Here is a 12,587-nt window from a genome sequence, read left to right as displayed (position 1 = left end):
AGTGTGCCCGTGCGTCACGCAATCGCATTTCATACTTGACAAGCAGGCAGTTGCATGGGACGGGGAAGGGACGGGGAAGGGTTGCGAAACGGGCCCGAGCACAGAGCATCACGTGTCATGTGGTCATGACTCATCAGCAGCACGGCTTACACCGCCAGGCCCCAACACGGCATGTGCAGGAATCAGGATACACCTCCAACTCAGCAGGTCAAACCCAGTGCCATGATACATTCTATTGTCGTAGCGTGTGTCTCTGTCTTTTGCCGCCTCGGGCAAATACATGTGCTCTAATATACACTGGCGCACAGGAGGGCCTGTTCAAAATCCCTGCCCCGTCCGCCTCCCTCGCTCTCCGGACCAATCCCCCTAGACTTGCTGTGCATGTGCAGCCTTGTGGTGCTTTAGCTTCTCTTCAAACTTGGCAAACTCTTCCATGGCAATTTCTTCCTCTTGATCCAGAATTTGATGAACGCCCTTTACTTCCTCGATCTGCGGAACAAAAATGCTTTCTTAGCGGTCTGCCCTCTGGAATTTCCACCGGTAGAACCGATTCGGCCCCTCGCGGGACGCAGCAGTAGGGGAAGTAGAACTCACGTAGTGCATCAACATGCCCTCAATCCCATTCTTGAGCGTTACCGTGCTCGAATCACAGGTTCGACACGCCCCGCGCAGCTTCAACTTGACATAGCCATCCTCGAACCCTCTAAAGTCGATGTCTCCCCCATCCTCCTGGATGGCAGGTCTAATCCTCGTCTCCAACAGCTCCTTGATCATGCCCACAACCTCGCTGTCGTCTTCGTTGTACGCCAAGCTATCCTCCTCGACGTTGCCGTCGCCCTCCTTGCGCTCGGCGACGCTGACAATGGCCTCCCCCGACGTGACTGCCTCGGTGATCAGGGCAAAGATCTCGGGCCGAACATGCGCCCAGTTCGCATCGCCTGCCTTGGTGACGGTGATGAAGTCTGCGCCGTAGAAGACGGACCTGACGCCATCGATGTTCATGAGCTTGGCGGCGAGCGCCGACGGGTACGGCGGCGAGATGGTCGACCGGGGGTTCAGGTATTCGATGAACGGGGCGTTGACGTTGTCGGGAACGACACGGTGGTCCGGGAGGAACTTGAGAGCGTCCGGGTTCGGCGTGTTTTCAGTCTGGATAAAGATGCTCCTGGTGGCGCCGGCGGCCGGGCCCGGCAGAGCGCCGCGCAGGCGGATGACCGGCCTCGAGGGCACGGCGGTGGGAAGGCCTGCCCTCGAGGGCGGCGATATCCCCGCGGCGCGCGTGCTGAGCAGGCGTGTCCAGCGCGGCGAGGGCCTCGACGACCGCAGGGCGCGGGATATGAGGCTCGGCGCGGCGGAGCACGGCAGCGCAGACATTTTTGCCGCCGCGGCTGGATGGACGGTTTGCGCCTCGGTCGGGAGGGGAGAGGCAGCGTAGCGGCAGCCGCGTGAAGCGATGGCGTGTCTCAGGCAGGAAATGGTTCCCGGGGCGGGCGGAAGAGTTGTCATCGGGGATCGTGCATCGTCGAAGAGAAGTCGCCCTTCGTTGGGGGGTGACGTACGGAGTACGTGCGCCCGGTTCCGGCTGCTCGCCCACGTTGGGCGCATTAGTAATTGGCGCGCCCTGACCAGTTGACGAACCCCCAACGGGACCGCCCTAGGCCTGGGACCCCAGGACGAGCAAGCTCGGATGCTGGCCCCACCTGCCTCTCTTTTTTTCCCTCTCTCCATCGCACCTGACAGCAACGCACGTGTTATGGGCAACTATATTATTCATGAGTCACGTTGAAGGGTCCGCGATAAGAAGCCAACCGCGTCGGGAGACTCTTTGATATCACCGCCCCGGGTCAGTCACAGCTTCAACATGGAGCAAGTGCAACCTGCGGACACCGAGGCAGGTGCCGAGCCGGCAGGGAAAAGCACGCAGAATCCCCCCGCAGCGTCTGAGGCCGGCACCGACGAGGGCTCCCAGGCCCAGCCGCAACTCCAGCCGACATCTGCAGTCGCTGCAAAGAGCGCCACCGTCTGCGGAGTCTGCCAGAAGACGGCTTCGAAATATAAATGCCCTCGGTGCTACTTGCCATAGTACGCGCGTCCACCGCTGCGACCCAGAACATTGTGTCATCCGACTGCACCGCTAACCTCCGTCTCAGTTGCTCAGTTGCCTGCAACAAAACCCACAAGGAGAACCATCCTCCAGACCCCGAGCCACAGCTGCTTGCAGAACCTCAAAGCCCAGCATCGCCGGCCAATCGTGCTCCTGCCACTCTGTCGGACCTCGCCAATCCCTTCTGCGCGCTTGACACGTCAGAGCACCTGCAACACCTGTTTCGCAAGTACCCTGGCCTCACGCAGCAGTTGCTCGACATCCACGCCGCCACTCAACCGCCGCAGGAAGCTCCCGATGGGAGAATACCGGCTTCCCTGATGCAGAATGTCGCCAAGAAAAGTAGCTGGAACCATGACATTGGCATCAAGAATGGGAAGGAGGCCCTGCGAAGGGCTCGTATGGCAGAGGGGGAAGCAGGCGAAGCTATTCGAGAGTACACCGAGTTGATCCTGCATCTTATCAACACGCGGGATGACGAAGACGAGGTTACAAGGAGGCTACAGCAGCAGGCGGCCCACGAGGACACCCAGTTGATTGAACAATTGCTTGCACAGGAAAGACGATAAGTCGTTTGACAAACACCGGGCCGAAGAGCAAAACACGAAAATTGAAATATGCATTATGCTTTCCATGGCGTCGTCTAAGCCAGTGCTGTTCCTGACTTGGAGGCATTGGTGAATATCATATCACATTGTACGAAAAGGGTATGTATGTTCTCTTCTCTCCCAGTCTTTCGTACAAACATCGGCACTATCGTTTAAATCGTGAAAAAAACCCGCTAATAGGAGACTTCGGTGATAGATCCTGGGGCGACTTTTGATAAGGAGGCGACAAGGGCTTATCATCCTTGGAATGTCGTCCGAAGCTTCCCAAACGGCCCCGTAGAGCCCACCTCGATTCCGGTTTCCGCAACTTGGGCTGTGACTGTTGCGGAATGTTGATGGCCCTGGCAGCCATTGCCTCGTCACTTTGGGTCCAGTCGACTCTGTGTTCACCTGGTGCCCCAGTAGCGACAGGCCTGATTGGCGAGAAGAACAATACATCAGCCAACTCCAAAATGTCGATTGGGGGAGCGTCATGTTGCCCCAATATGCTGCCGGTACTTTTCCTTCTGAAATTTTTCACTCGATCCCGGTCTCCTTTCAGCCTCGAATTAGCGTGAAACGAGCTACGGTTGGGCAAATTATGGGAGATCATGCCGACTTCGAAAGCCGTCGGTAAGGGCTGGTGAACTTGATTTCGCCCGTCCTGCCGCTCACGCGTGCTCTGTGCTGTTTTCAACGCTTTGATCTGTTCGCAAGAAGGCGCTTTCGGACCTTTTGTTCTTGTCTCTCGACCACCATTCGGGCCGCCAAGATGGAATTTCATGGCCGCTTTAGACAGCTTATATACTGGGCCCTTCTCGGCCGGCGATTCAACCGTCGTGGTTAGGGTGAATTGAGAGGCTGCAAACTGCGGGACATGGCGGTAACTTGGCGAGTGCTTTGACTCCTCTTCGGCGCCGTTATTGCCTGAGCCATTGGGATCCGTTGAACTCGTCCGGTTCAACTTGTCTCTCGGCGACGATTCAACTTGTTGCTTTGTCTCAGACATTGTTTGTAAGGGGAAATCCGACCTGCCGCCATGTTTACTGGCTGACGCCTTGTCATCCTTGCTTTTCTGCTCTGCGGAAGAGGGAAGGGCTTTCGCCCGTCGTTCGGCCTCGGTGCGGACTCGCCGCTTTCTTTCCGAATGCGCCTTTTGCTCTGCGAGCACAAACAGTAGCCTTCTCGTTAACTCTTGGGCGTCGACGGGCTGGGATTGAGTCGGCCTTGGTTTTGTTGTGGGATAATGTTTGATTTCTTCGTGTTTTGACATCGCAGCTATGCTGTGATGGGTTGGGTAAACCATCGTGACAAGCATATTGGAGTTGAGGGCTTGAAAACCGAGGTACGTGGAGGTCGGGAAGAAGGTCGAGCCTGAGCAAAGACCAAAACAGCTGTATAATCCAATAGAGAGGAACAGACCAAAGTTGAAGACGCGGACATGGGTGATTGCACATCAGTCGCACAGAGTCTTTGCCCACAAAGCGATCGATGGTGACAACGCAGATGTAGAAGCGTTAATTTTTATTAAAAAAAAAAAACCAGCGAGTGACAAAGGGAGGGAGGGAGGTGAGACGACGCTGCTGTTAGTCTTCCCTTTTTGAGGTGTACTGCATTGCTGGATCCTTGGAACTGGTCGCCGTATAGTTTTGCGGGTTACCTGAAGTTAAATGCCAACTGGAGCTACGCACGACCCCGGCGTGGATTTAGTTTCATATAAGCTCAAGGCTGGTGGTGCAAAGAGGGCAGAACTGCAGGAAAAGATAGTCGACATGATCGATGCAGGAAGCAGACTGCACATGGTCTCTGCCGGGCCGGGGCCCAAAGGTAATTATGAAGAAGGGCCCCAGGCGCAAAGGTCGCAATGGAAAGATGCATGGGTCCAGATGTCCGTCTGGCCTTGGGACGGCTCGCGGGTGAAGGTGACTAACAGGCGCGCCTCAAGCGCGGACGAGTCGACTCCATGCTCTAGCACGCGATCATCAGGCGACCATGCCATGCTAACTAATGCTGCATGCGAGGCGTAACGTTGAGCGGGACGTCGTCACTCGGTCTTTTTCGACGCTTGGCTCGATTCGCATGTCTCCTCCTCCTCCTCCTCCCCCACCGCTGGGACGAAGTCGACGAATCAATTCCTGCTTGACCGTACCTTGCTCTGTAGCAGTCCGCAGTACTCCGTAGTGACTAGGCTAGCTAGCTGGCTGCCTTGTTTGTTCGGCCCATGGGACCCTGCGGAGTGAGTACGGAGTACACTGATGATGATTTAGTACGGAGTAGTAGTTTGGGTTTTTGGCTCACGCCCCTGATTTTCCAAGAGCAGGCAAGGTCCGAGGTGGCGAGGTCTTGACGACTCGGCGAGGTCAACGGTAGCAGGCAGACTGGAGGCAGCAGGAGAATGAAGCCTTTGAAGCCTTTTCTTTTGTCCGTACGGAGTAGTCCATGTGCCTCCGTACGGCCCGCCGGCGGATGACCTTGGAAGTTGAGTATTCGGCAAGGGGTGGAGGTGTGGCTTGCTTGCTTCCTGGTCCGACTGGTCCTTCATCATTGCTACTCGTCACTTCTGCAGATTGTTCCATGTCCGCCACGACCTCCCAGGGCCGAGGGCCTTGTCGATTCCAGCAGCCTGCTGCATAACGAGTCGAATAAGGTCGCTTGAGCGTCAAAATCAACGGGCCCACGAAAGGCGTGAAGCCCACCACCAAGGACATTTGGCGGGAAGACACGGATGATTAACTCGTGAACTGGGCTCTCATCAGCACGGCCGTATACATGCATACATTCATCAATGTGAGCAGAGCCAAAAGGGAGCTAGCTACCTGGCTGCGATAAGTCATAGTCACGCACTCATGGATGGCATCGTGATGTGTGTGCGCACCGTGTTTGGCCAAAGGACGATTCACATTTTTAGAGCACTCGTGGACCCATTCGGTCGGACAATCGAGCCTCGGAGGCTTCGACCTGGTCAAGGTGTCAAGGTGACAACTTTGGCAAAAGGCAGACCAGGCTAGACTCCGTATTTGCGTATTTGACCGAGCCATGCCCACGCCCCGCTGCATTACGAAGTTGCCTCAGCCCAATTCGTCTGATTGACGCGCGATGCGGCGTAGTGCTGCGGCATTGGCACCTTTGAACACAGCCAGCTTCGTCCAGACTCACTCCCGAGCTGCCCGCGCCGCCCGCGCCGTACGGAGGACATCCTTTACACACGTACGCCGTGCGTGTGCTTCGCCTGTCCAAGGCACGGGGAGGAGGACGGAGTACTTCATAGGTACCGCACACTCGCACCTTGGTTGGTGTCCATGATCCCGTCCAGCCTGCACCCGAGTCCGCCGCCGCCAATCAGTCACTCCCCTACGGAGTACCTACATCACCAACCAGAGGACTGTGACGTTTCCCAATTGAATCATTTCCAGGCAACGGCGTGCATCGCACGCCGTGCCGAGTGCAGCGTATTGAAGGCCAAATCTCCTTCCTGGGGTGTGGATTTGGTGAGTGGTTCTCGTCCTTGCCTTAGTGTGCGTTCGTGCCTGTCATCGACTCCTGAGCTTTTCCCCCAATGGTCACGGACGGCAACTTGTCCAACAACTCCTCAGTTGGCACACATGCATCTGTGCTCCGTTACCCCGGGCTGATACCTCTGTCTGTCTGCTGTCTGTGAATTTTTGGAGCTTCGGACACCTCGCCTCCGACTGTGCCTCGCATCACTGCAACTGCCTGCCAACCTCATGTTCTCCATCTCGTCGCCATCGCGCCGATAGGCTGCGACCGACGACCGACATTTACAGACCGACCATGACTTCAAAAGGCTCTAATACTTCGAGTAGTCGGAAGAATCGTAGGACATCCGACGGCAGCGCGTCCTTGCCTAAACGCTCCTCTGGCGCTACGGTTACGAGTCAGTCGACGACGACGACGACGACGACAAACAACACCGGCCACAACGGCAAGCGACGACAGTCCAAGACCACCGCACGAGACTCGATTCAAACAAACGCCAGCAGCAGCGTCTTTTCTCGAAGCTCCAACTCCACTGGCCTTACAGCCGCCTCGACCTCCCCAAGTGCGCTCTCCCTCCTCGACACTGTTGGTGCAAGCGACCGCGACTCCTTCGTCTCCATTGTCGACGACCCTTTCTTTCAACGCTTCGATCCCGCCAACGCCACCTACGCTGAGCGTGAAGCGTCCGACGAGGGCACCTCGGCCGAGCCACACGACAATAGCGATGACAACAACAAGACTCAGCCTTGGCCACCCCCTCGTCGAGAATCTTTGACTATTGGGCCTTCACATTACTGGGTAAGGATAGATCCCGCCCCGTCTTCAATCCTGCCCCACTCGAGCTCTCTGCTCCCCTTGAAGCCCCCGGCTCAGCCTCCCACCACAGGGGACACAGGGGTGGGTGGATGGGTGGTTGCAGCAGCCTGGGTGTGAGATATCAAGAGAGAATGCCCTTCGGTGTCTCAAAGGAGATAATGTACTGATGCTCTGTGCTCCCTTCGCCGCAGCCACACCATCCCATTTCCGCAATGGACAGTTACAACATTGCCATCATCGGCGCCGATGCCGTAGGCAAGTCGACGTTCGTCCAGCGCGTGCTGCATCTGTCACGCCCGCCAGTGACAAACACCTCGAGCGCACGCCAGGTGGTCGATTCCGTTACCCACATGGTCACATTGGTAGAGCTGGATCTCGAACATTTCGAGCTCAACCCTTCTCAACCAATGCAATGGCCGAAGCAGATAAACGGTCACATTGTTCCGCGAATGGATGCAGCCCTTATCCTGTACGATGTTACGAAAGAACAGTCCATTCGCCAACTGCCACAAACTGTCGGTAAGAAACATCCCCGTGCTTCGCTCAAGACTACGTCTTATGACATTGTTCCCCCCAAAAAAAAGGATATACTAATAGTGTAATTGGTCATAGCCGCTCTTACCAACTCGGGCCTACCCGCGATGCTGGGAGCATGCAAATGCGATAGCCCAGAGGACGACTGGGAGGTAAATGCAGACGAGCTGGCGAATTTCCGCCTATTCAAGGCGTGTCTTGGTCAATACAAGATTTCGATGGACAGACCCGACATTTCCCAAGCGTGTCTCCAGGCTCTTCTTCGAGCAGCTGTCGCCCATAGACGAGGTGGGTTCTTTGGCTCTTGTCGTCGGTTGGTACTTGGTTTGTGCTCACCGTTGCCCCTCAGACGAGACTAGTGAAACAGTTTTGAGGAGACGAGCGCAGTCCACAGCGAACCTAGAAGCACCCGATCCGTCAGCTGGCCGGCCGCTGAGCGAACACAGCAAACACAGTCGAGCGAGTTCAGATTTCTCCATCCTGAGAACGTCTCCCAACCAGCAATCTGGCGAAAACTACCGTGCGCAAGCTTCAAGGAGTCCCCGGCCAGGTGAGAGCTGCCCTCTCACTCCGCAGTTTCTCTTCCGTGAGACTCCCTCAAGCCAGGGCAAACTAACGCTTTCACAGGACTCGGCATCGACAAGTCTGGAACGGAGTCTTTCCTTGAGATTGATGAATCCGATTCCGAATCTCGCAGATGCTCCGACGATATTCCTATACTCCAGCGCAATGACGATGTCATTATCGAAAAGCAACCGAAGATTACAGGTGTCACGTTTGAGGAATTGGTAGACCGATTACTAGCCCCCCGGCTCTCGAGAGTGGACAACAACTTTTCAGATATCTTTCTCTGTCTATATCGGAAATTTGCCGCTCCAGGGGAGCTCTTCTCGGCCATTCTCGTGCGGTTAGAAAAAGCCCGAGATGATAAAACAACAGTTTATCTCACCAAAACAGCGACACAACTACGAATTATTGAGGTTGTGGCGAAATGGGTCTCCCTGTACCCGGGTGATTTTGCACGTTCCACAACGCGGCGCAATCTGGAAGATTTTATCAAGCACTTATCCACAGAGCCTGTATTCGCTATTGCAGCACAACAAATGCGACGAAACCTTTATGTAAACGTCATTGAAGATGATGACACGGGCTGGGCAAATTCGGACAACTCCAGCGACGAAATTGCGAGCAAGATTCTGTCCAAAGATATCAACGAAGTTTCCGTTGGAGTCAACGCGCTGCAACTAAACGGCGAATCCGATAGGTTGAGAAGCCCAGAGAAACTTTCCACGGACAAAGGTAGCAGGGCGGGCATTCAATTTCAATTCAATTCATGTGAAGAGTACGAAAGAGAAGCTACATTATTGGAGCCGTCTGATCACCTTCCGATGAATAAATTTCGCTATCACATATTTATGGATATCTCTGATGACGACTTTGCCGACGAACTCACTCGCATTGACTGGATAATGTTCTCTTCGATACGAATCCGTGACTTTGTAAGGCATGTCAGCTTGTCAGCCGCACAGAAGGACAAGTGCAGGAGTCTGCAAAACATGAACCGAATGATTAGTCACTTCAATCATATTGCCAAGTGGGTGGCAAACATGATTTTGCTGCGAGATAAAGCAAAGCATCGAGCACAAATGCTGGAAAAGTTCATGAACATTGCGCTGAAACTGCGGCAGCTCAACAACTACAACGGCCTAGCCGCTGTCTTGGCCGGAATCAATGGGACCGCAATTCATCGCTTGGCGCAAACTCGCACTCTCGTGCCGACAGACGTACAGAAACGGTTTGCGCGGCTGGTCATTCTCATGGGAACGCAAAAGAGCCATTTTGCCTACAGGTTGGCATGGGAAAACTCCCCGCTGCCGCGAATACCCTTCATTCCCCTGCATCGGCGCGACCTTGTGTCAGCTGAAGAAGGCAGCAAGACTTTTGTTGGGCTCAATGAAGACCGTATCAACTGGAAGAAATTCGAGGTACTAGGGGAGGTGTTGCTGCCGATTATGAAGAGCCAAGGGACAGCATACCCCAATTTGGCCAAGGATGAAACGGCGCGAGACTTGATCCTGGGCTGTCGCATGCCGACGGATGACGAGGTAAGCGTCTGAACAATGTTTTAAAGCCCGTCGTACGCCGCACCTAACATGCGCATTCCAGGAGATCTATCAGCGCAGTCTGCAATTGGAGAGCAGCGCTTCGGGGCCAATAGAGCCAAGTAAAAAGAAATTTCCATGGTTTGCTAAGTAAGCTTGCACGTGAGGCGTTCAGGACGACATGGACGAGGAAGCGAGAGTTGGCGATTTGGATATCCCTCTTATTTATGGTCTGAGCCAGGCCATTTGGGGATGGTGTTTATCTTATTTTTTTTTTTTTAAATGTTGAGCATTGGATAGACTCCTTCAAGCAATATGAGACATGATGACAACATGATCCCGGATGCCGATATGTTCCATTTCATCTGTTCTCATTTTTTCGCCCTGCGTCCGGCTTGGCTGCCAGGAACCTGTCAACACTTGGAGCTGCTCAGCATGGGCCGCACCTTCCTCTCAAGCTCCAAGCGGCAGTGCAGCCCGTCAAATCCCTCCTGCCCAATGGAATCCTGAAGAGTCCAGCCGCTGGTTCAACCGCTGATGGTTTTCCACAATCAAAGGTAACTATGCCTGGCTTCGCCTACAAATTTTCACCGCGTTGGATCTTGAAATATTGGCAGGATGCCACTTTGTTCGTTCTCTCTACCAGACTTTAGCATCGCTCACAAGACGGAAAACATCAGGGTCACAGTAACGGGGCTCTTGGAAATCGACATTCCTGACTGTTGTAGAACTATGCAAACAAGCATTGAGCTCGAGGAACTGGTTCGCACATCCAAGTTGTGGATTGCGAGAACAGGCTCTTGCTATTTCGACATTGAGATATCAGTGGACGGAATGAAGGTCGGGGGAAAGTACCAGTTAGGCTATATCCGGGATGTTGTGCTTGGATTCGAGGTTAGAAGTCACCCAGCTTCTGTTGGGGATGCACTCCATGGGCTAATCGGAGCAGGTATTGCATCACTTGAAACTCCGACTTGTTTACATCGACAGCTCCAACGAAAACCCCCATCGGATACGCTTTTCCATTCAGCATCCAGATCTTTCATCCGCCTTGGTGCCTGACGCGGCCGTGGTGGCAAGATTTCACTCGGTCTTCTATTCAATCGACTTGTTGACGACCAGTGAGAAAGAAAAGCCCCGCAAGAGAAAACCTAAAGTATCAAAAACCACAAGAGGCACACGAAGCGCAGCGCCTCGTGGTTCGAGGACGGTGGATGGCATGCGAACGAGAGGCGATGTTGAATTTGAGTGCCTGGCCTTGAACGATCAGCGGGCCGTTGATGAATTTATTGAACGGATGAATCTAGACGTTGCGGGGAAGGAGACTTCCCCACGGCCAGAACGAAGGAGAAGTCTGCGCAAAATTTCCAGCGAAGTGATATACGCTCCTTATACTAAAGACATGTTGGAGACTTGTCTAGCAAATATCATGCTAGGGACCAAACGAGGTCCCAGGAATATTAGATTCACAGGTAAAAGCCCTGGTAAGCCGCTCTCCCAGTTGGCTCCAGCCGTCTTTAATATACCATATTTACGGGTAAGTTCCTTCCAAAGGGGGAAAAAAAAATCAACCTGACTCTATTTTAGGACATATCAGCAAGGAAAGATTTCGTATTCATAATTGCAACATCTCTGGGCCGAATGAGGGGGGCGGAATCGCCGAGTCTCCGGAGAAAGGTGGAAGGACTGAAAGCGGTTTCGTCGGCGCACAAAGAGGAGAACAGCTCTGGAGAGGAATATCGCTATCCGAAAGATGCTGTTCGGGACGGTATTGAGTGCAGCCTTTGGAACCTGATGGCGTCTAGACTACCAACTTCACGACATGAGGCGAGTGCGTCGGCACGCTCGGACGCCGCAGGACAACAGATGCAAAGACATGCCAAGTGAGCCATAATTCCCTGATGGGGTTGAATAGAGACATCTCGGGCGTATTTTTCAAAAGATTCTAAAACAGGACTGAAACTTTGGATGCTAAGATACAGCCTAAGAATGAGACTGCCATAATACGCTCAGAGGAGCACCCTGCGAGCAAGATATTTGCCAGCAGGACAGTGTAGGAGCAATTGAAGGAGCTGATGTGTACTTTTAACGCCAGGAAAATCACAACGGTATGAAGTCCGCCAAGACAAGAAGTGGATTCAAATTAATGTCCAGCCCGCCAGGGGAGGTCGCCAATAATATTATGCCTTTCGTGGTCCGAACAAGTATGGAGAGAGAATTCATGATCGGCGGCAAAGAAAAATCGCCGCTTTTTTTTTTTTTTTTTTTGGATGCCAGTCCGCCGGCGGTATCATCGCTCGACGGGCTTCTTCTTCTTCTTCTTCTTCTTCTGCTCAGGCTTCTTGGTAGCATGATGAATGTACCAAATCAACAGACATTGCAAGCCGAGGCCGAGGAGAACGAGGAGCAGATCAGTGAAAAGGTGAGGCTGATCGTTGAGAACGGCGATGGCCTCCTTGGTGGCGCCGACCTTGTGAAGCCACTCGAAGTTGTTCATTCCTACTTTTCAAGTTTTAACAAGCGATGGATGGCGGTTCGAGGGATGCAGTTGCAGGTAGATTCGATAGATAGTCGGCAAGTGTAAGTGCGCCTGGCACATACGATATAACTAGCGGGATGAGAAGGCGCGGTGCGAGCGACGCAACTCTGGGAGAGGGATGTGATATTAGAAAGAAAGATGCGAGTTTGGGGGAAAGTAAGATGTGGGCTTGGGGGGGGGGATTCTTGACCATGATGCCGGTGGGCCGAAGACGAGGCCCCAGCACTGCACCTAGCACCCAGCACCCAGCAGCTCAGGAGGCTATCCTGAGACGGGCGTTTCATGGGACAGACACCAGACATGACGGAACGACAGAGACGGGAGGAAAAGGCAAAAGACTTGCGTTCGTACGTATTTTATGCAACTGCATGTGTGCATTATGTTTACACGTCCATGGTTTTCCGACG

At 53.8% G+C, this 12,587-nt stretch overlaps 5 protein-coding genes across 5 annotated transcripts; 2 read left to right on the top strand and 3 right to left on the bottom strand.

The window, feature by feature from the left end:
- Window positions 1-366: 366 nt before the first annotated feature.
- On the bottom strand, window positions 367-1,374 carry MAM_06226 (NifU-like protein; the record flags this gene model as incomplete). The annotated part of the gene is made up of 2 exons (XM_040825024.1): window positions 367-489; window positions 595-1,374. The coding sequence occupies 2 exons, from the start codon at window positions 1,372-1,374 to the stop codon at window positions 367-369; spliced, it is 903 nt and encodes a 300-aa protein (XP_040676930.1).
- Window positions 1,375-1,861: 487 nt separating this feature from the next.
- On the top strand, window positions 1,862-2,673 carry MAM_06225 (zinc finger (HIT type) family protein; the record flags this gene model as incomplete). Its single annotated transcript, XM_040825023.1, has 2 exons — window positions 1,862-2,082; window positions 2,151-2,673. 2 exons carry the CDS (start codon window positions 1,862-1,864, stop codon window positions 2,671-2,673), a joined length of 744 nt encoding a protein of 247 aa, XP_040676929.1.
- A 184-nt stretch (window positions 2,674-2,857) lies between these two features.
- Window positions 2,858-3,700, bottom strand: MAM_06224 (uncharacterized protein; the record flags this gene model as incomplete). The annotated part of the gene is made up of 1 exon (XM_040825022.1): window positions 2,858-3,700. One exon carries the CDS (start codon window positions 3,698-3,700, stop codon window positions 2,858-2,860), a length of 843 nt encoding a protein of 280 aa, XP_040676928.1.
- A 2,783-nt stretch (window positions 3,701-6,483) lies between these two features.
- MAM_06223 (aimless RasGEF (aleA)) lies at window positions 6,484-9,656 on the top strand (the record flags this gene model as incomplete). The annotated part of the gene is made up of 5 exons (XM_040825021.1): window positions 6,484-7,086; window positions 7,197-7,524; window positions 7,618-7,827; window positions 7,889-8,089; window positions 8,167-9,656. The coding sequence occupies 5 exons, from the start codon at window positions 6,484-6,486 to the stop codon at window positions 9,654-9,656; spliced, it is 2,832 nt and encodes a 943-aa protein (XP_040676927.1).
- A 2,275-nt stretch (window positions 9,657-11,931) lies between these two features.
- Window positions 11,932-12,138, bottom strand: MAM_06222 (Nck-associated protein 1; the record flags this gene model as incomplete). Its single annotated transcript, XM_040825020.1, has 1 exon — window positions 11,932-12,138. The coding sequence occupies one exon, from the start codon at window positions 12,136-12,138 to the stop codon at window positions 11,932-11,934; it is 207 nt and encodes a 68-aa protein (XP_040676926.1).
- Window positions 12,139-12,587: the final 449 nt, after the last annotated feature.

Source organism: Metarhizium album (genome assembly GCF_000804445.1).
Source record: "Metarhizium album ARSEF 1941 chromosome Unknown scaffold_19, whole genome shotgun sequence".
NCBI lineage: Eukaryota > Fungi > Ascomycota > Sordariomycetes > Hypocreales > Clavicipitaceae > Metarhizium > Metarhizium album.
The sequence above is the reverse complement of the archived record's forward strand: the minus strand, read 5'-3'. Positions and strand labels throughout refer to the sequence as shown.